The sequence below is a fragment of the Salmo trutta genome, chromosome 3, assembly GCF_901001165.1.
Source record: "Salmo trutta chromosome 3, fSalTru1.1, whole genome shotgun sequence".
Classification (NCBI taxonomy): domain Eukaryota; kingdom Metazoa; phylum Chordata; class Actinopteri; order Salmoniformes; family Salmonidae; genus Salmo; species Salmo trutta.
Genome location: NC_042959.1, coordinates 43,659,370 through 43,680,583, shown reverse-complemented (window position 1 = coordinate 43,680,583; position 21,214 = coordinate 43,659,370). Strand labels below are relative to the sequence as shown.

General features: G+C 43.2%; 1 protein-coding gene across 5 annotated transcripts in view; it reads left to right on the top strand.

Moving 5' to 3' along the window:
• Positions 1–258: 258 nt before the first annotated feature.
• LOC115175760 (ubiquitin carboxyl-terminal hydrolase 45) overlaps positions 259–21,214 on the top strand; it is a 44,521-nt gene continuing 23,565 nt past the window's right edge. For 3 of the 5 annotated variants that reach the window (XM_029735272.1, XM_029735262.1, XM_029735246.1), the window contains exons 1-5: positions 260–546; positions 1,677–1,785; positions 2,053–2,222; positions 2,428–2,528; positions 2,828–2,928. In XM_029735272.1, coding sequence (XP_029591132.1) covers positions 1,683–1,785; positions 2,053–2,222; positions 2,428–2,528; positions 2,828–2,928 — 475 coding nt within the window. In that variant the 5' untranslated portion in view covers positions 260–546; positions 1,677–1,682. Of the gene's footprint in view, positions 547–1,133; positions 1,211–1,676; positions 1,786–2,052; positions 2,223–2,427; positions 2,529–2,827; positions 2,929–21,214 lie in introns of all 5 variants that reach the window. The other 2 variants (XM_029735254.1, XR_003872098.1) reach the window with 2 other exon arrangements.

The following is a 21,214-nucleotide window of genomic DNA, read 5'->3' as shown; positions in this document are numbered from 1 at the left end:
GAAAGTGTTCAACTGCAAAACAATCAAGTACCGTCCTTCTGACTGACATGCGCAACATTGCGCGTGCGCCGAAGTGTACGTTTCACACAAAAGACAGTAAAGCGCACTTCTCAAATCAAATATGTAGTATGTTTACACAAGCATACGCTGATCATACATATTTTCTTAAGAATATAGCTCCATAATTTACTTTCCTACCATCATAACTTTGCCTTTCCTGCTAGCTGTGTTTATCCTGAACCAGCCACCGTATTGCGTCACATGTTGACTTCAGCAATTTGACCATGTGACTTTTTGTGGGTTCAGATGCTAGCTTTCGATGTTCCCGACAGTTTTAGAAAGTCAAGATTATAACTGAAACTGTATTTTGCGTTTGGACACTAGCTACAAGTATTATATGGACATCATTCGAGTTTCTTGTCGTGTATGACATACAATAAAGTTCTCAATCGTTTGACATAAGCTACGACGCTACAGTGTGTTGACATATTAGCTAGCTAGCTAACTTGCTAGCTCATTGGCCAGTTTAAGGGCAAAATCAAAGAGGTGAGTTGTTTCATGTTAGCAACATCATATTTTTTATATCTTCAGAGGCATTGTGGCATGCCAGCTAAATAGCTAGTAGTAAAAAGCTTTTAAAACCACGAACTCCCTAGTTAACTGGCTAGCTAACGTTAGTCTATATGGCGACCAATTTGACAGTACTAGTAGCTACCTGTCACATTAGTTAACTTGTCATGCACTGCGTTAGCTAAACGTTGACTTGGTTTTATATTGTTATATTAAGTGTAACCCAGTTAAAATAGATTTGGAAACACAAACGTTTAATTTTCTGTTTTTGTAGCTATGGCCTTCTACAAAATAGAGCTGTGTCATATGCTTTTACATCATGTTGAAATTGATGACTTTATAAATTAGTTGAATGAACCATTGTCGACATCTTTACAGAACAAAACAGATTTCAGCTATTGTTGTTTAGATTATTGTGTGTGTGACTGTGCCCTCCTAACGTTAGTTCACTCTGGAGACCAGGCATCATCAGTCTGGCCACTTTACAGCTCTTACCCACACTAGATTAAACTAATTCTAATTTTGGTGGCAATTCAAGACCATGACTATATGATTCTTTGAAGCTGGTGGTGTGTTGGGGCTGGGCTGAAACAAAAGCCTGCACATACAGCAGCTCATCAATGCCAGAGATGCCCATTAAGTAAGTAACCTTGCACGAGTTAGAATAGATATCCTGTTTCTGTAGCGTGAGGCAGGTTGATGAACAAGTATATCCCCTGGACATGACGCTAGTCTATCGCAGGTCCTTACCCCCAATCTATCTACATTTACATTTACATTTATGTCATTTAGCAGACGCTCTTATCCAGAGCGACTTACAAATTGGACAATCTACTTAATGCGGCGTGCCAAGTAGAGACACACTGGGTCCCATTTTTACTGGCTTTGGTATGACTCGGTCAGGGATCGAAATCCCAACCTTACAATCTCAGGCGGACACTCAAACCACAAGGTCACTGAGTTGGTTAGAGTTGCCCAGCCCTATACTAAATCATGCAGCAAAGCTCTTAGATTTGCCTTCAATGTTTTCTCTTGGCCCGGTTGGTTTTGGGCACTGCTTAAAACCCAGAGTAGTACTGATATTCCTATGTCTCTCCAATCTACAGCTACAGATGCGGCTAAAGGATCCCTTCTCCTTGAAAGCTGCCGACATGACTAAGCGGACTAACAAGCCGAGGAAGCCTCGAGATGAGGAGTCGTCGGACGAAGTTAGCGGTAAGATCATGGGAAGCTCATGCTCCCTGTTGTGATGAAAAAAACATATGTTTCTATACAGGCTGCCTAAAGAAGTTTAATTGACCCAATAAGCCTTCCGCATGTTCTGCTCTAGTAATGGCTAGTCCAATCATGTCTGATTCATTCTATGGCAGGGGATTTGTGTAGTTCATTCCTTTATTTGCCTTTATTTGTAAATCATGGTCATTAAGGGATTTGTAGATGCTGGGTTAGCGAGCAAAATCTATGTGACTTTGTGCTCCTCAGGGCTGACCTGCCAGCATGTCAGCAAGGCGGTGGACCTGAGCTCAGTCAAGAAGGCAGTGACCTCGAGCATGTGGTCGATGTGTTCAGATTGCCTGAGGGAAAGGACTATGATAGATGGAGAGCCAGCCAGTGGCCACGACATCCTCGTATGCCTCAAGTGCGGCTTCCAGGTGAGCTTGGACTTTGAAAGCTTTTATCTAAGGTGGGACGATGAAGGTTTTGTCAATATTTTGATGTATGAATTGCTGCACTTGACATGTGATTCAGAAATTAAACACGGTTTGTTTAATTTGTAACAATCTGACCGGCAAAGTGTATGGATGGTGGTAGCCTATCTAAGAAATGGTGATCCAGTGACCTTTACCCCTTTCACAGGGCTGTAGCCAGTCAGAGAGCCAGCACTCCACCAAGCACCACCAAACCCTCCACCCTGACTCCCACTGCATCACCATCAGCCTCGGCACCTGGAAGGCCTGGTGAGGACCCTACAGCAATACATGGAATATACAGATTATAACAGGACAACACTTTTTTTTTTACAGCCATTCTGCCATTCCAAATAGGCTAATGTAGCACTATTCCTGTCCCTTTGTGTTCATTGTAGCAGAGTATCTTGAACTGAAAAGTTATTTGAATATTTATATTTTGCCTCAGAATATCTCCAGTAAATGTTGTGAGCAGTAGTTATTCACACCACCTCAAAGAATGACAATTCCGTATCAGTAAGCTGATGGCTTTGTTTGCTGCTCTCTCTATCTCTCCAATTCGTTCACAGGTGTTTTGAATGTAATGAAGAGCTCTCCACTCACTGCAATAAGAAGGCTTTGGCCCAGACCCTGGACTTCCTACAAAAGCACTCTGTCAAGGCAGCCTCAGGTAACACATTCAACACACCTGACAAGGCCACGGGTTGCCAGCCACTCAATGAAAGGTGATCAATTTAAGGTATATTTATGTGTAGACTAAGAGAACAGCAGGCTACCACTTGAAAGGAAAAGGGGTGGGTAAACAGTGCTATACCGCACAAGGTGCTGCTACAACTCCCACTTCTTTTAAATTGAAATATTAATGTTTCTTGGCTTTGACAAAGGCGCTGGACTGAATGAAAAGCTGAAGAATTGAATAAATGAGTACCACTGTCAAAAAGAAAATTCTATCTTCTAGGCTAGAGCCTAGATTTCCAAGAAGCCACTTCAGCTTCCTTTCACTTCTGTGTATTTTGAGTGCAATTGCTATTGTTTTTTACAATATGTGCTAATACATAGAGATACAGGTTATTACTGAATGCAGAAACCCTCTGTGGAGACTCTTCTCTACAAACTTACATTGGTGCCTGTAACTCCATTGATGTTCACCTGAAGGTGTGGAGTTCATTGCAACACACCAACTCCCCCTGGTGGCCAAGGCTTTTTGGATTCCAGAATCCAGACACCTTTTTCTTTGCAGCTGTGGCCCATAAAATTGTTAACTAAGGATGTGCATCACTTCTTTCATGAAAGATTCGATACACATCTAGCTGCATGGGCTCCGATATGATACAGGAATGATGCATTTTACTTAGAAACGATTCGGTTTGATTTGGGGTGCGAATTAATGTGAAGCGATTCGATGCACTAAAATGTATTGCATTAACACATTTCTATTTAAATTAATTTCTGCTGCTGAAGGGACCTCAGGAACTGGATCTGTCTGAGGTTACTTCTCTAAGCTGAGTGGCCCTCTCTCTCTCTCTCTGTGTGGATGTGTGTGTGTCCATGGTGTGTGTAGGCAGCTGAGCCCAGACTGAGCATCTACAATCTACCACTATCAATATTAGGGGTGGTGGAAATGTATGCTTTTTGTCCCCCTACTTTTTATTTGAAATCACCATCACCCACTAATTAAGTTGTCATTTTTACAGATTCAAAATGTTTTGAGCTAGTACTATGTCAATATTTACATTTAGAAATTAGCATGGCATTTAGCCAATTAATATTATGCAGCTTTGGATTTTACCCCGTCTCGAAAGCGAATGGTTTAGACAGGGTTCGTCAACTAGGTTATGTCTCGGGCCAATTTCTTTCTGAGCTAATAGTCTGCGGGCCAGAACATAATTAGTATATTAGCACAATTAGTTGGTCTACACTACAAATTGAACAACATTTTTAACACATCTGATTAGTACATAATAAATTCAGTGACAATAACATAATAATGTTGATCAGATTACGCTCATAAAATCACCATGTCTCTTCAATTATTATTTTTGTCTTTCTCTGTGTGTTGATTGGTGGGGAAAAACAGGTCTACGTAGCCTACTGTAGGCTACACTACTTTTTCTGATGTCAACATTTGTTGAGAACAATTAGCTTGATAGCAAGAGAAAATGTCACTCTCAAAGTATCAAAAGAAAAGTGGATAATGAAAATGGAAGTTTCAGGAAAGGATGTACAGAGAGATATGCATTCATCTTACCATATTTTCCCAATGCCAAGCCAGTGTGTCTTAGTTGCAATGAAAATGTCGCTGTTTGCAAAGAATTTGATCTCGGATATCATTATGAATCTCAGCATGGAACTTTCAAAGTGGCCTTCCCGCCCCAGATAGAGGCCCGACGCAGAAACATTGAAGCCTTAACTGCAAGTTACACCATGATCTCGCCATCACGGTTGACAACTCCATTGTGTCCTCCTCCCAGAGTGCTAAGAGCCTTGGCGTGACCCTGGACAACACCCTGTCGTTCTCAGCTAACATCAAGGCGGTGACCCGATCCTGTAGGTTCATGCTCTACAACATTCGCAGAGTACGACCCTGCCTTACACAGGAAGCGGCGCAGGTCCTAATCCAGGCACTTGTCATCTCCCGTCTGGATTACTGCAACTCGCTGCTGGCGGGGCTCCCTGCCTGTGCCATTAAACCCTTACAACTCATCCAGAACGCCGCAGCCCGTCTGGTGTTCAACCTTCCCAAGTTCTCGCACGTCACCCCGCTCCTCCGCACACTCCACTGGCTTCCAGTTGAAGCTCGCATCTGCTACAAGACCATGGTGCTTGCCTACGGAGCTGTGAGGGGAACGGCACCTCCGTACCTTCAGGCTCTGATCAGTCCCTACACCCAAAGAAGGGCACTGCGTTCATCCACCTCTGGCCTGCTCGCCTCCCTACCTCTGCGGAAGCACAGTTCCCGCTCAGCCCGGTCAAAACTGTTCGCTGCTCTGGCACCCCAATCGTGGAACAAGCTCCCTCACGACAGCGGAGTCGATCACCACCTTCCGGAGACACCTGAAACCCCACCTCTTTAAGGAATACCTGGGATAGGATAAAGTAATCCTTCTACCCCCCCCCCCCCAAAAAAAAGATAGAGATGTACACTATTGTAAAGTGGTTGTTCCACTGGATATCATAAGGTGAATGCACCAATTTGTAAGTCGCTCTGGATAAGAGCGTCTGCTAAATGACGTAAATGTACACACACTGCTTTTTGGGCTAACATATTCTGTCACATAAACAAGTTAAATCTGTAGTTACAAGGAAGAGGAAAAACTGTTGTGGACATGGTGGAAAAACTTGAGGCCTTTACTTCGAAGTTTGAGTTGTTCGATTTGGACTTGTCGTCTGGAAGGCTATTGCACTTCAGCACGCTGAAGAAACGACTGCAGGCCGCAGCATTGTCACAGAGGTGGTGGAAGATTTCATCAAGCACCTGAGGGACAACTTCTCCACCAGATTTGAAGACTACAGCATGCCCAAAGATATCATTGCGTTAGTACGTGATCCTTTCACAGTCAGCCCAGGTGGAGAATTCTCCTCCTTTGCTAAGAAAACGATACACTTGCTAGATGAGGCTGCAATTCAAACTGAGCTGATTGAATTCCAGACATCGAGCCAAATCAGGGATGCGCTCAGGAACGCCGAGTCCTTGTGTGTTTTGGGTGGGATGCTCAGAGGAATACAGCACAATAAAGATACTTGCATTTTACGTGCTAACAATGTTTGGATTGACTTACACCTGTAATAGTACTCATTTTCCTCTATGTACGCAATATAGACTCACGACAGGAACCGGCTTTCACATAAGTCAATCGAGGTCAAAATCACATCCATCTCACCCGACATCCACAAGATCGTGACCGAGGCTACTTTTCCGATTGAGTAAGTAGCTTAGTGGCCTGTATGACTGTATTTAGTAAATACTAACATTATCATGAGTGCTTATCCAGGGATATTTAGGTCTCAAGCTGACAGGATTTTTTGTTTGTTCTGTCGTTACGGGAACAGGCTATCCCGATACATTTTTTTACATTTTAGTCATTTAGCAGACGCTCTTATCCAGAGCGACTTACAGTAGTGAATGCATACATTTCATACATTTAATTTCATGCATTTTTTTCCCCTTTTTTTTTTTGTACTGGCCCCCCGTGGGAATCGAACCCACAACCCTGGCGTTGCAACACCATGCTCTACAAACTGAGCCACAGGGAAGACCATTCAGACATTGCCTTTTTTTCTTTAAATTATTGTTTTATTTATGCTGCGTTTTTGTCCGGTTAGGCCTTTTTTTTTTTTTTGTGGAAGATGCTGTTAAGCCTACCTCAGCCAGTTGTTATTTTACATAGGCATAGGCTCGGAAGAAATAGACTCCAATTAAGCCCTCTTGTTGTTTGTGAAGTCAAATTAAAATGAAGATTATTGTTTAAATGAATTACTCGACTGGTGTAGTTTTTCTCTGTATGTTGCATAACAAGGTAGCATATTATCAGCACCAGGCGCTGTTCACCTCCTATTGATTGCACTGCAGTTGCAGCTTTACGTTTCAGCAGCACAACAAAATGTTCCGCTGCCTGCTTTATTAGTTGACTGTCTCCTGCATTCTCTCCTCATGAATTAGGTTAAAATGTTACTTTTTCATTATTTAGGTAGGGTAACTTCCTTCTTGGGACATTGCATTTGGGAGTTTTTGCATCTCGGGTGTGAGATTTATTTTAAATACAAAAATATATATATATATATATATTTTTTTTTATGAAAAAAATATCCATAATTAATTTTGGGGGCCAGTTGGGGAACCCTGGTTTAGACCGTTTGGAATTTAAGCTCTGACCAATGAATGCGAAATGATTGCTGTCCTTTATGAAGTTGCGCTGTTCATGTAAAAATGACCAAATATACTGACACTTTAAAGCAAAACTATTTCTTATGATGAACCTGAACAATCTGAATGATTGAAAACCCAAATCAGCAGTTGGATCGGAGTTGCTGCTTCCACTCCCGTAGGCTACACAACTCCGGTAAAACTCCGGTACAATTGTCTACAGCGCATTTGGTAACAATGACCTAACAATGACCTAACATTGGTTGTCACTCAACTAAAACAGCACTGTGTGCACAGTTGTTATCTGACAGTTGTATGCACTTACATGCGTAAAAGTTCGATAGACTACTGAACTGAAGGAGAGGACACAACAGTTCAGTCATAACAGATTTTTTTTTATGTTTTATTTTTGGAATAAAACGATGAGTAAAAAAACATCACTTGTGAAGGCGATTCTTGACATTTGAATGGGTTTTCTGACCGATGCATGCTTAATTTGGATCGGTTTGTACTGCAACAGATGCACTCATATCTTACGCATCAGTCCCCGGTTCAAATGTTTATTGGTGAGTCATTACATCCCTATTGTTAACCATCATGTTCCGTATAGGTCAACAATCCTCTGAGAATGTTGCATGTAATAACCGAGGTATTACTGTGCAAAACAAATCATTTGCCATGGTTGCATCAGGTTCAAGAATGTTCAAAGCTTTGTTACAGCACATTTCTGCATTAAAATATGCACTGAGGTGGGTTTTAAGTTCACGAAAGCTGTGATGACCTCCCCATTCATGTTGGTCAGGGCCACAGTATGGCTTAATTGCTGACATCACTGAAATGAAAAGCTGCTGTTTGGAGGCCACACAGGTGGCAACAACTGAAAACTTGTAAAGCTGATTCATTGTACAGCTTTTTCTCCTATTGAAATGATATGTAATAAGCGATTTGGTCAATTATTTTGTGAAGGGGCTTGTACAGGATTCATTTCCTTGGAAATGTCTGTATTCTGTCTTTTCTGCACTCGCCATGACTGTTTCATGAATCTGCCTCTTCACAAAAGTGGTTTTGTAGCCTAGCCATGCGTATCCCAAACTGTACAGATCAAGCCAATTCCACCTTATCGCAGCCAGCTGAGCCACCCTCACCCAGTCCACCACATTCTCCTAGACCCCCGCCCCCATCTCTCATATGGTAGATTCACATTCCTTGTGATGCCCTGTTTAATAAAGTTCCCTGGCCTAAAGACTACCAACTGCCTTTACTGATCTGCCCTATGGATGTCTCCTGCCTGTCCTGAGCCTCCTGCCTGTCCTGAGCCTCCTGCCTCCAGCTCTGCTGCTCTTCCTCCCGCCTGCCCCATGTTCATGTCCAAGCTTAGGCTGGTCCACCACAGTCAGTCAGGCAGGCTGTAGTGTTGTGGGAGTGACGCTCCAGTTCCCCGCCTGTGCCGCATGGCCACACTCATTAGTGGCATTATTCGCTTGAGCGACGCTCCCCGGCTGGGTTCCCTGAAGAACGAGAGCAGCTGTGTGGGGTCCTGCCACTGAGCTGAGCCCCCCCCCCCCTCTCCCACAGTCCCTCCCACCTCACTGTGCCCCCTGTCCAACGCTGCATGTCTCAGCACCTCTGGGAAGGGCCTGTGGGGCATGCTTGTGGGAGCCAGGGTCCAACAACGACTCCAAAGTGCTGGAGATAAACAGCTGCAGCGCATTCCCAGGGATGAACACACTCAATGACTGGACACACACACACACATTCCTTCAATTGACAAGCATTTCGCTATACCCACAATAACATCTGCTAAACATGTGTATGTGACAAATCAATTTGGATTTGATTAGAATTGTATAGAATGTGTGAATAGGTACATTGTTTTTTTTGTTTTTTTGGTATCTGAGTTTATTTGTATTGGGCTTTACAAGTCTCTTCCTGTGTCTTAGAAATCACAGAATGGTGCTGTACCTCCAGTATTATTTCCTCAGCTTCAAGGGCACTGCGGTTTGAACATACCAGTATCCAATTAGATTCTCCAGTCGTCCTCTCACTTGCCTTGACAAAGCGTACAGGACTACACAGAACTGAAATTCCATCTTGTTCCCTCATAAATTACTTTCACTCTGGTTGTGATGGCAGAGCTGGGCATTCCTTTTCATGAAACATGGTGTTCTCTCTAGATAACTTCCTGTCACCCATCTACTCACTCAGTGGAATAGACAAAACCTGCACGATGCATCAGTCACATGTCGATGTCCCTGATCCTTTGTTTTTTGATCAGTCCCTTTGAGTCTGTGGGGGTGGCAGGGGTCCAGTGTTGAGGGGTCACAGAGGGTGAACACTGCTGGGCGCCAACATCCTTTCCCCTTTACCTATACATTACCCGTTACCTTTCTTCCCACCTGATTGTTCCACACTGGCTGGGAGAGAAAACAGGCAGCCATTGTTGTGGGAAAAATGGACTGCTTGCTGTCAGATGGGAGCTGGTGAAATTGCATTTCTGCTTGAAGGCCAGGTTTTTAGGCAGAGTCTGTTTTTGTATTCTCTTTTTACCATAGACCCCAGGCACAAAAGAGCCCCAGCAAGAATTTTTCTAAATCAATAATAGTTTTGTTCAACAACAGCTCAGGGAAGAAAGAAAATCTATTAACTGTACTCTCTCACCAACAAGGCCTTCAGCTCAAGTACCAGAGTCCCACTAAAAGGAGACATGACCTCAGGGAGCTAGTCTTCGGCTTGTAACACAGCTGGGGTGTCTTTGTGGAGGAAATTAAAATGTTTCCTTTCAATAGGCATCAGAGCTTGGTGCTCGCTGCGTTTTGCCCATTATTTTCTGGTAGTGAGAAATGTTTCCCCCTCTCTTTGTTATTTTTGTACTTGCAACAGCAAGGACACACACAATTGTATGGGATCTTTACTATTATATTTTTCTTCCACATGCCTCTCCTACTCATACACCAAAACCGATGGCTATACATTTAATAGATTGCTTGTGCTTTTTGAGCTGATACTTTTTAATTACATTTTTAAGACCAGCATACAATCTCATAACGTATCAATACATTTTTTTGTATTAGAACCACAGCTCGCTTTCTAAAGCTGATGATATAGAAATGGGGATTCTTCAATACCAAATGAGAGAACCCATGTCAACTTTGTTGAAGGGACAGTGCAGTCAATAACATGATTTTCATGTTTTCTTAATGATATTTCCCCACTATGAGGTTGAAATAACTTATGATAATGCCATTTTACTAGTGTAAGAGCTTTTTGTATTTGAATTTCAGCATGTTTAGGTGGGATGGAGTTTTTGGCCCACAGCATGACATCACAATCTGATTAGTATTATTCTGACAAATGACCAGTCATTTATTTGCATAATGTATCCTCCTACTTTGAAGGGGTAAGCGGGGTAGGCTCTAGACTAGAGTCTAGTTGATCCTATCTGCCAATCAGGGCTGTGTATGTAGAAATATTGAAATTTGTATTGACATACCGACGCGATCAGTGTGACGACCCTCCCACTCTGTCTGCCGAATTCTTTCTCTTTGCTCTTGTTTTCCTTAATAGGATGTCGGTGGGCGGAGCCGGGAGGGTCGTCAGAGAAATGGGACACACCTGTGCTTGGGTGTGTCCCAGGATAAATGCACCTCTTCCCCATTCATTGGGAGAGACTCTCTCCATGCAGACACCTTTATAGATTTTGTTGTGGTATTTTTGTGGCCTTTTGGTTGTTTGCTTTGGCACCTTTTAAAACCCCACATTATCACATCTATGCATGCAAAACACTCACTTACATTACTGATTACACACACCATTGTTAATTGTATTTAGTTTACTTTATTTAATAAATGCATTTTGTTATTCCTTGTCTCCACGTTGTCTCCCTTTTGTTACGAACTTTGAGCCGGTTTGTGACAAGTGGGGGCTCATCCAGGATCATAAGGTTGGTTCCTAGACATTTTGGCGTATAACACTTTGTTGCATTATGAAGGACTAATACTAGTGTTGTTTGGCTTACTAGTATGTGTGTTGTGTTTGGGAGAAAATGTGGAGTTAATGTTAAATTCTGGAGGTGCTTTGTTTGCATCTTTTGTTATAGTTTGAGTTTGGTAGGCCCAGTATTGGTTTACTTTTTTTGTTTTTGGTAAACTTGCCACTGCGGTGGATAGAGTACATTGGTTAGTTTCCAGGCCCCTGCCCAGCCTGGAAACTCTTGCCCCACTGGTTTTTGGGGCATCGGTCTGAGGTGAGTACAATCGGCTGTGTACCTCAGCGGGAGATTTGGATAGGGTAGTGAAACTTGCTACCCGGAGCTATAGCCTTTTTCGCCTGTTAGGCTTTCATTTTGGAATAGGTTGGGCATGGTTATTTTGTTATTTTTGTGTGGTGTCTGTGGACTGAGCAGTTGTCTCAGGGGCACATCCGTGGCTTGGGGGAATCTGCCAGCGTGCTGGGTGGTTTATTTCCTTGCCAGCGGGTTACAGTGCGTAATTACCCACCGCAAATCTGCACGAAGACTAGGGTTGAGTTACTGTAGGTTTTGGGGAAGCTCCATATATATATCTATCATCTCTCTTCTGTGGTGCGCAGTGCGATTGTCACTTCTCTTATGTACTAAAGAACAGCTGTTGAATGTCTCTGAACACTACAAGGTTGAAATTAGTGATAAACGTCAAAAAATGTATATTAGGGTGATTTTGATGGCGAGTGGTATTCTTGAAGTTACCACTGGGGCAGCCTCTGCTGAGGACTTGCCGCCTCCTCGAAACATTACAATGGCCGCTCCATCTGTTAGTCCTAGTAGTCTTCTTTTTGAACAGCAGAAAGAACTGCTTCTGTTACAGCTAGAGCATGACCGTGAAAAATATGACATTTTACATTTTAGTCATTTAGCAGACGCTCTTATCCAAAGCGACTTGCAGTAGTGAATGCATACATTTCATACAATTTCATACATTTTTTTTTTTTTTTTCTGTGCTGGCCCCCCGTGGGAATCGAACCCACAACCCTAGTGTTGCAAACAACATGCTCTACCGACTGAAAAGGAATTGGAATTTAAACAGGATTTGGAGCATGCTAAAATCAAGCTGCAACAAGAGTGGCTAGAGCTGGTTAGGGAAGGAAAGCTCTCAGGGGAGAGTTTGCTCTGGGAAGGTGACCCAGATTTACCTAGGGGTCGTTCCTCTTTTGGCCGTGCCCCGGACACATTTGATATCGTTGGGAACTTACGGTTGTTGCCTAAATTAAATGAGAAGGACCCTGAGACATTCTTTTTGTTGTTTGAGCGTGTTGCTGACGCTAGGAGTTGGCCTGATTCTGACTGCACTTTAATGTTGGTGTGTTGACTGGTAAAGCGCAGGAAGCATATTCAGCTCTTAGTGTAGCCGACAGTGTCAGTTATAAGGTTAAAATGGCTGTGTTACAGATTCATGAAATTGTCCCTGAGGCTTACCGTCAACGATTTCGAACTTTAAAAAGGGATAATAAACAGACTCATGTTGAGTTTGCGCGAGAGTTCTCTTCAGTTTAATCGCTGGTGTTCCGCCTCTGCAGTTATGACTTTTCCAAGGGCTGTGTGATCTGATTTATGCTAGAGCAATTTAAGGACACAATCCCTGATCATATAGCCACGTACATTAACGAACGAAAATTAAAGACTACTGCTGAAGCTGCGGTTTTGGGGGATGAGTAAGTTTTGGCTCACAAAAGTGTCTTTGCAGAGCCCCGTATTTGGAGTGAGTGGGGGCGTTTGGAGGGATTTGGGCCTCGCTCACCGAGATACTTTGGTTCACTAGGGTTGAGCCTGACTCCCGTGGTAAAGCTGACTTTGGTCAAGAGTGTCACTACTGTCAAGGTTCAGGTCATTGGAAAAACAAATGTCCGGTTCTCAGGGCTAGGGGTAAATTCAGTACGTGTGCTTACGTTAAATCTTAAGCCTACGGCGTTGGCTGCGCCTGTTCCACATCAGTTCACTCCTGACACATTGTCTCGTGCTCAAGGTGATGTGAAAGTCCATATTGACCCAGTCTATTTACCTTTCATTACGGAGGGTTTTGTGTCTATGTTAGGAAGTAAGGACCTAGTGCCAGTGAAGATCCTGAGAGACACAGGTGCCTCTAAATCGTTTGTGTTGGAGTCTGTGTTACCCTTCTCTGCTGAGACTGACTCAGGGAATAGGTTTGAACACTCTGTCAGTCCCATTGCATAAACTGATGTTGGATTGTGGACTGGTGAAAGGTGAGGTTGTTGTGGGGGGTGCGTCCTTCATTGCCTATTGAGGGTATTGACGTTATCTTTGGGAAAAACTTGGCTGGTGAGCATTTATGGCCTGTCGTTTTTCCGTCTCTAGTGGTTTCCGCTAAGCCGTCATTTGTAGGGATTCCTGATGCGAGTGCGCAGAGTTTCCCAGAGGTGTTCTCTGAGTGTTGAGTGACACGTTCTATGAGCCGTGGCGACCTGTTTGCTGCGCCGGCTAACGAGAATACCACAAAGAAATCTGTCACTACTTTCCCTGTTATCCCGTTATCTGTACCCCGCTCCGACCTAATCAAGGCGCAACGGGCTGACCCCACATTAGAAGAGTTGCGTGACCAAATTGTGCCTATGGAGCAGTTGGGAGATGTCGCCCATGGATATTTTCTGCAAGAGGATGTCCTGATGAGAAAGTGGGTGTCTCATGGTAGTTGTTTTCTGGGGGAAGCGATTAGTCAGGTTGTTGTACCAGTTAAGTTTCGTGAGTTGGTTTTGACAACTTCCCACAACGACGTTGCTGGACATATGGTTGTGAGGGAAAACCTACAATCACATATTAAGACATTTTTGGGCCTAGGTTAAAGAGGGATGTTTCTAAGTTCATCAAAACTGGTCACACCTGTCAATTAACTGGTAAACCTAATCAAGCTATTAAGCCGGTACCACTGTGTCCTATTCCTGTACTCAGCCAACCTTTTGAGTATCTGATTGACTGTTGGTCCTCAGCCTCGTTCTAAAAAGGGTAGTAGTTACCTGTTTACTGTGATGCACAGACCACTAGGTTTCCTGCTGCTTATCCTCTCCGGTCTATCACCACTAAGTCTGTGCTAAAAGCTTTCACTCAGTTTCTCTCACTGTCTGGAATCCCTAAGGTCATTCAGAGTGATCAAGGATCTAATTTCACCTCTAATCTGTTTGGTCAGGTTCTCCAACAGCCCCATATTAAACACAATTTGTCTAGTGCCTATCATGCGCAAAGTCAAGGAGCACTGGAACGTTTCCATCCAACACTTAAGTCTTTGTTGAGACCTTATTGTACTGAGATGGATAAGGATTGGGAGGAGGGGTTGCCTTGGTTACTGTTAGCCGCTAGGGAGGTTTCACAGGAGAGCACGCGGTTCAGTCCGAAGGACCTTGTGTTTGGACATAGAAGTCCACGCAACCTATCTGTTCTCCAGGATGACTGGAAGTCTCCTGAGCCACCTCAGTCCCTGTTATCTTATGTGTGTGATTTCCGGCGACGCCTGTACGCCGCTGGTGAAATGGCTAAAGAGAAGCTATCATCTTCACAGGAGAGGACGAAAGGCATATTTGATCGGCGAACTGAGCCTTGTGACCAGGTTCTTGCTCTGCTGCCAATTGTTGGATCTCCTTTTCAAGCCAAGGTCCATATACGGTTGTGCGCCAGTGCACTGAGCATTTCAATGGCAAAAGGAGGCTCGGGGAAATAAATTCCCCAAAATATATATTTTGAGTTATTTTAATGAAAAACACAGTGCTGGTTTAAAAATAAAATGAAAACGCCTACATAGGGGCTTTAATATGGCTGCTCCCACCTCAATCTTGCCATTCATACAAAATATGTTGGTTATTCTACTATTGTTTCAGTGAAAACTTTAACTTTCTAGTTACTGGTGTTATGTATTTCGAAAGATGCTAGCCACAGTAGAACAGAATGCTCTACCTGGTAAAAGCTAACGTTTTTTTCTCTCTTGACAAATAAACACATAATTTGTGCGCTAGAAATATTTCCCTCCCAAAAGAGACAATAAATAATATCTTGTGCAATGCATTCCATTTATATAATGGAGCTAGACACACTTTCTCTTTTTGACATTTTGGTTTTATGTGTTCAGCCTTTTTCATCTAGGACCTTCAACCATGAGAAAACAATGTATATTCTATGTGTCCATATACATGGCATCTCTCAAAGGATACAACTCAACTCTTACCATGTGACATGTTGGATAACCCGCTAACCCTGTAGCGTCACAGTTGGATCGATTTTCTGTTTTTGGGGGCCCTGGTCAACCCATAAGACCCTTGTTTAAATCCAGGGTTCCTGTTCTACATGTGATGTAGTGTTGATCTACAGTCAGTGGGTAATGTCCATAAGAAAAAAGCTTTTATCCTGGTGGTCCCTTTTAGGAAGCTAATCAAGGGTGCTTCTGTAGTTTTTCCCACCACTGCACACTAATGTAGGCAAGCAATGTGGCCAGCAACAGCTTGGAAAGTGTGTGTGTGTATTTCCGTGTGTGTTTGCATGTGTAGGTTTAACATGGCAGTGGGCTCTTTTGGCCTCAGATGGCAAGAAAGCAGACTTTTCATGCCCTGCAGTCACAACAAATGTACAAATTAATAAGACATTTGGTGTTGCCCAGCCTTCCTCTTGACTGCCTGTTTACTGCTGTATGACGAGAGCTGTCCTTGGCTCTCCACTACGGTCCCATTCTAGATGGTGAAATTAATCAAACAAGCCTCTTACATCTGCTTCAGTGTTTTAGTGTGAGGACACTGCTTCATAGGCTTTTGAGGTGGTATGTCAAATGAGAGGTCATTTAGCTTGTCTATTGATAAGTTAGGTTTTGGATATCAATTTTCTTTAGCCTAGCCCTATGCGGTGGCTGGTGTATTCAAGTTTTCAACCATAGTTACAATACTCTGCTCTAGACTAATAGCTACTGTAGTGATTATTTTGTATGTCAACATTCCAAATAAGTTTCATACAGCGCATCAATTCAGTGAGTCTTGTAAATTCAATTTATAGTTCAAAATTGTTTGTGGTGGAATGGCAGTATATTCGATCATATGAATAACCTCTATCGTCTTGACAGATTTGCAATTTATTTTGTGAACAATTGTTTTTATTAGGCAATACAAAAAAACAACATTTTCCTCCTTTTTAACCCCGCCACCCTAATGCCTAACAAGGCATACTATAAAAAATGTGACTCCAACATAACCACGTCCTGAAAATAAGCCAACCATTTCCTCATATGAAGGTCATGTGGTGGCAACCAGTGCTGAACACGTTTTTTGGCAGCAGTCAACCAAGTCAGCCAAATCTTGCCGTTTGTTATTCAGCTGCATACCTGATCCGTCATTAACAGAGGAATTTGTTCAAGGGGTACAGTTTTATCAATCGTGTCAGAGAGAATACTTTTCTCCAGAAGTCATCAGGACAATCCCATATCATATGTTTATATGTGCCAAGTGCATTGAGGGAACATAGGTCACAGTTTGGGCTTGGAGTCTGTGTTGTCAAGTATGACCAATGAGCTTCAAATGTATTAACTGATGGTTTGGGTTCTTTGAGTGAAATATATTCTCCTAGACATTCTCCCAATCAATAGACTCATCAATAGTCATATCCTTTACCCACGCTTTAACAACTGAAAGATCTTTCCACTTTAGCAACTGAAGATGAGTAAATAACTGACACATCAGAGTGAATTTTTACATTCCCGTCCAATCACAGTATGCGTTCCCAAACGCATACCCCTTGAAGCAGATGCTAAGCTACATGACTGTTTTGCTTGCACAGACTGGAATATGTTCCGGGATTCCTCCGATGGTATTGAGGAGTACACCACATCAGTCATTGGCTTCATCAATAAGTGGATCGATGACGTCGTCCCCACAGTAACCGTATGTACATAAGCCATGGATTACAGGCAACATCCGCACTGAGCTAAAGGCTAGAGCTGCCACTTTCAAGGAGCAGGACTCTAACCCGGAAGCTTATAAGAAATCCCGCTTTGCCCTCCGACGAACCATCAAACAGGCAAAGCATCAATACAGGACTAAGATCGAATCGTACTACACCGGCTCTGACACTCGTCGGATGTGGCAGGGCTTGCAAACCATTACAGACTACAAAGGGAAGCACAGCCAAGAGCTGCCCAGTGACACGAGCCTACCAGACGAACTAAACTACTTCTATGCTCGCTTCGAGGCAAATGGCACTGAAACATGCATGAGACCAGCTGTTCCGGAAGACTGTGTGATCACGCTCTCCGCAGCCGATGTGTGTAAGACCTTTTAAACAGGTCAACATTCACACAAGGTCGCAGGTCCAGATGGATTACCAGGACGTGTACTGCGAGCATGCGCTGACCAACCGGCAAGTGTCTTCACTGATATTTTCAATGTCTTCCTGTCTGAATCTGTAATACCAACATGTTTTAAGCAAACCACCATAGTGCCTGTGCCCATGAACACTAAAGTAACCTGCCTAAATGACTACTGACCCGTAGCACTCACGTCTATAGCTATGAAATGCTTTGAAAGTCTGATCATGGCTCACATCAACAACATTATCCCAGAAACCGTAGACACACTCCAATTTGCATACTGCCCCAACAGACAAAAGGAACACCTATGTGAGAATGCTATTCATAGACGACAGTTTAGCGTTCAACACCATAATGCCCTCAAAGCTCATCAATAAGCTAAGGACCCTGGGACTAAACACATCCCTCTGCAACTGGATCCTGGACTTCCTGATGGGCTGCCCCCAGGTGGCAAGGGTAGGTAACAACACATCTGCCACGCTGATCCTCAACACAGGGGCCCCTCCTGTGCTCCCTGTTCACTCATGACTGCACGGCCAGGCATGACTCCAACACCATCAATACGTTTGCAGATGACACAACAGTGGTAGAACTGATCACCGACAACGACGAGACCGCCTATAGGGAGGAGGTCAGAGACCTGGCAATGTGGTGCAAGGACAACAAACTCTCCCTCAACGTGATCAAGACAAAGGAGATGATTGTGGACTACAGGAAAAAGTGGATCGAGCACGCCCCCATTCTCATCGACGGGGCTGTAGTGGAGCAGGTTTAGAGCTTCAAGTTCCTTGGTGTCCACATCAACAAACTAACATGGTCCATGCACACCAAGACAGTCCTGAAGAGGGCACGACAAAACCTATTCCCCCTCAGGAGATTGAAAAGTTTTGGCATGGGTCCTCAGATCCTCAAAAGGTTCTACAGCTGCACCATCAAGAGCATCCTGACCGGTTGCATTACCGCCTGGTATGACAACTGCTCGGCATCTGACCATAAGGCACTACAGAGGGTAGTGTGTACGGCCCAGTACATCACTGGTGCCAAGGCGGTGTCAGAGGAAGGCCCTAAAAATAGCCAGACTCCAGTCACCCTAGTCATAGACTGTTCTCTCTGCTACCGCATGACAAGCAGTATCGGAGCACCATGTCTAGGTCCAAGAGGCTTCTAAACAGCTTCTAACCCAAAGCCATAAAGACTCCTGAACACCTAATCAAATGGCTACCTAGACTATTTGCATTGCCCCTCTCCCCTCTCCACACCACTGCCACTCTGTGTTGTCATCTATGCATAGTCACTTAAATAACTCTACCTACATGTACATATTACCTCAACTAACCGGTGCCCCCGTACATTGATCCTGTACCGGTACCCCCCTGTGTATAGTCTCGCTATTGTTATTTTACTGCTGCTCTTTAATTACTTGTTACTTTTATTTCTTATTCTTATCTGTATTTTTTTTTTAAACTGCATTGTTGTTAGGGGCTCGTAAGTAAGCATTTCACTGTAAGCCCTACACCTGTTGTATTCGGCGCATGTGACTAATAAGATTTGATTTGAGTTCAATACATGTATTTCCCCTAGATTATTGACCCCTTTTGCAGACCAGACTTGACTCAAATGCTTTAGTACCTGAAGCAACTGCCTGGTTATGCCACAGAGGGGTATGGAGATGCCTCTTCCAGTTACCACCTATTCACTTCTCAACCCTCCTAAAATGATATTTTGTATTGGAGATAATGGGACCATAATATAACATGCATTTCTTAATAGTTATACCAGAAAATAACACATCTTGTAATCTAATAGGAAAAACGAGTTCCTCCTCAATAGTTCTCCAAGAGACTGATGTAGACTGATCGAACCATGATCTAAGTAGGCGTAACTGGAAAAACTGGTGGTAAATATAAACATTTGTTTATGCAAGTCCCCCATTTCCCTTCGGTCGTTGTAGTACTTCAAACAGGATGTTTGGAATGACAAAGGTATTTACGTACAAGTTTAATCAATCCTTACCCAATAACCTAGTGGCGGAAAGAGTGGGATCATCATTGCTTAGGAAATGAATACGTGGCTACATACTCATCTTTATGGAAGCAACCCTTGTTTGTAAGGAAGCAGGCAACTTCTTCCAAATGTTTAGATCTTGTTCAACCTCTTTTGTAAATGTTCTCATAATTAAACTTCACCAAACCATGCAGAGATATTTTGTGAATTAAAGATGCACTATGCAGAAATTGCTCCGCCATTTCTTGGTTGCTAAAATTCTAATAGTTTGCCTAATTTCAGTTTATGTGACAAAATACAAGCAAGTATAGTGTAGAGGATTATTGTACCATCTACACCACTGTGAAATATATTTTTCAATAACCAAAAAGATTGTATTTTCATCTGTTTGGATGAGGTGTACAAAACCAAAAGTAAAAGACGCAAAAACAAAACTTAAGAACAGGAAGCATAGAAATCGCGCACATAGAACAGATCTAATACACACATTTCTATGTGAATTTGGCCGGGTCGCCATAAAAAGTTACATATTGCAGCTTTAATGCCCAAATAAGTGGACTGGGTTTTAACAGGATTTGTTGAGTGAAGTGAAACTTTCTTGGCCGTTTCATTAATCAACATTTAATGCTGATTTATATCCTGACATCAATTTGTAATATTGAATTCTCAATAGCTATCATATCTAAGATGACATCATACGTGTATAGAGATATGAGATGATGATTTAATCGGTATAGGAGAAGCAATTGCATTCATCCTCTCTAGAGAGAGAATGAATGTCAGGGATAAGCCATCGCCTTGTCTACATCCACGAAAAATAGGAAATGGACTTGATTGTATGTCATTTGTAGACATCATGGCAAAAAGTTTAGCGTACGATCCACGAACCATATCGATAAAATGCTTTCCCAAACCAAATTTCCTTAAATCGGCCAACAATACTGCCATTTGAGCCTGTCAAAAGCCTTTTTGGCATCTAGTGACAGCACAGCGCACGGTGTGTCCAATTGTTGTTTCAGTATTCCGTGCATTAAATGATGGACTTAGATTTGTGCTATTGAATTATTGCAATAGTAGCTTCCAATATAAATGAAACCTCAGCCTCAATATAAGTTTTTGGATATATATAAATATATTTTTTTTCATAAAGAAAGCAAACAATAGCCATTTTTTCTCTCTCACTTGTGTGAAAAAGAGCTGGGAGTTGAGGAGGGAGTCAGCAGGAGGGGGGCAGACAGGGATCGTGATCGTTTAGTCTGCCCTGGGGACAAGCTCAACAGTGTCACTGCTGCCCATATTCGGTGGCTGAGCAAGGAGGGCCAGGTGGTGGTGCCGAGCGCGGCACAGTCAAGCGTGGACGCAGCGCATGCTGACATTTTACCTTCCCCGACTGCTGCAGGGGGAGGAAAAATCTGCTTTTCCATATGCTTGTGCTCGTTGCACCCCCTTCCCGGGTCCCTGGCAGATGGCTCCCTGAACATTGTTTACCTTCAGTGGCGGTCCCAGATGAAGTGTGTCCATTGGCATTCCCATTCCGTCCAGTTTTCCCCTCTCCTTAGCCAAGGAGCTGGTCAGAATACTCTCTGTCACACACACACACACACACACACACACACACACACACACACACACACACACACACACACACTTGTACAAACAGGTACATTCTCACAAAGCTACATACCCATCTCGTCACATATTCCCCATTGCTTACAGATTCCAGAAAAAAAGTATCGTATTTCTCTAACTTGTTCTCTCATTCTACC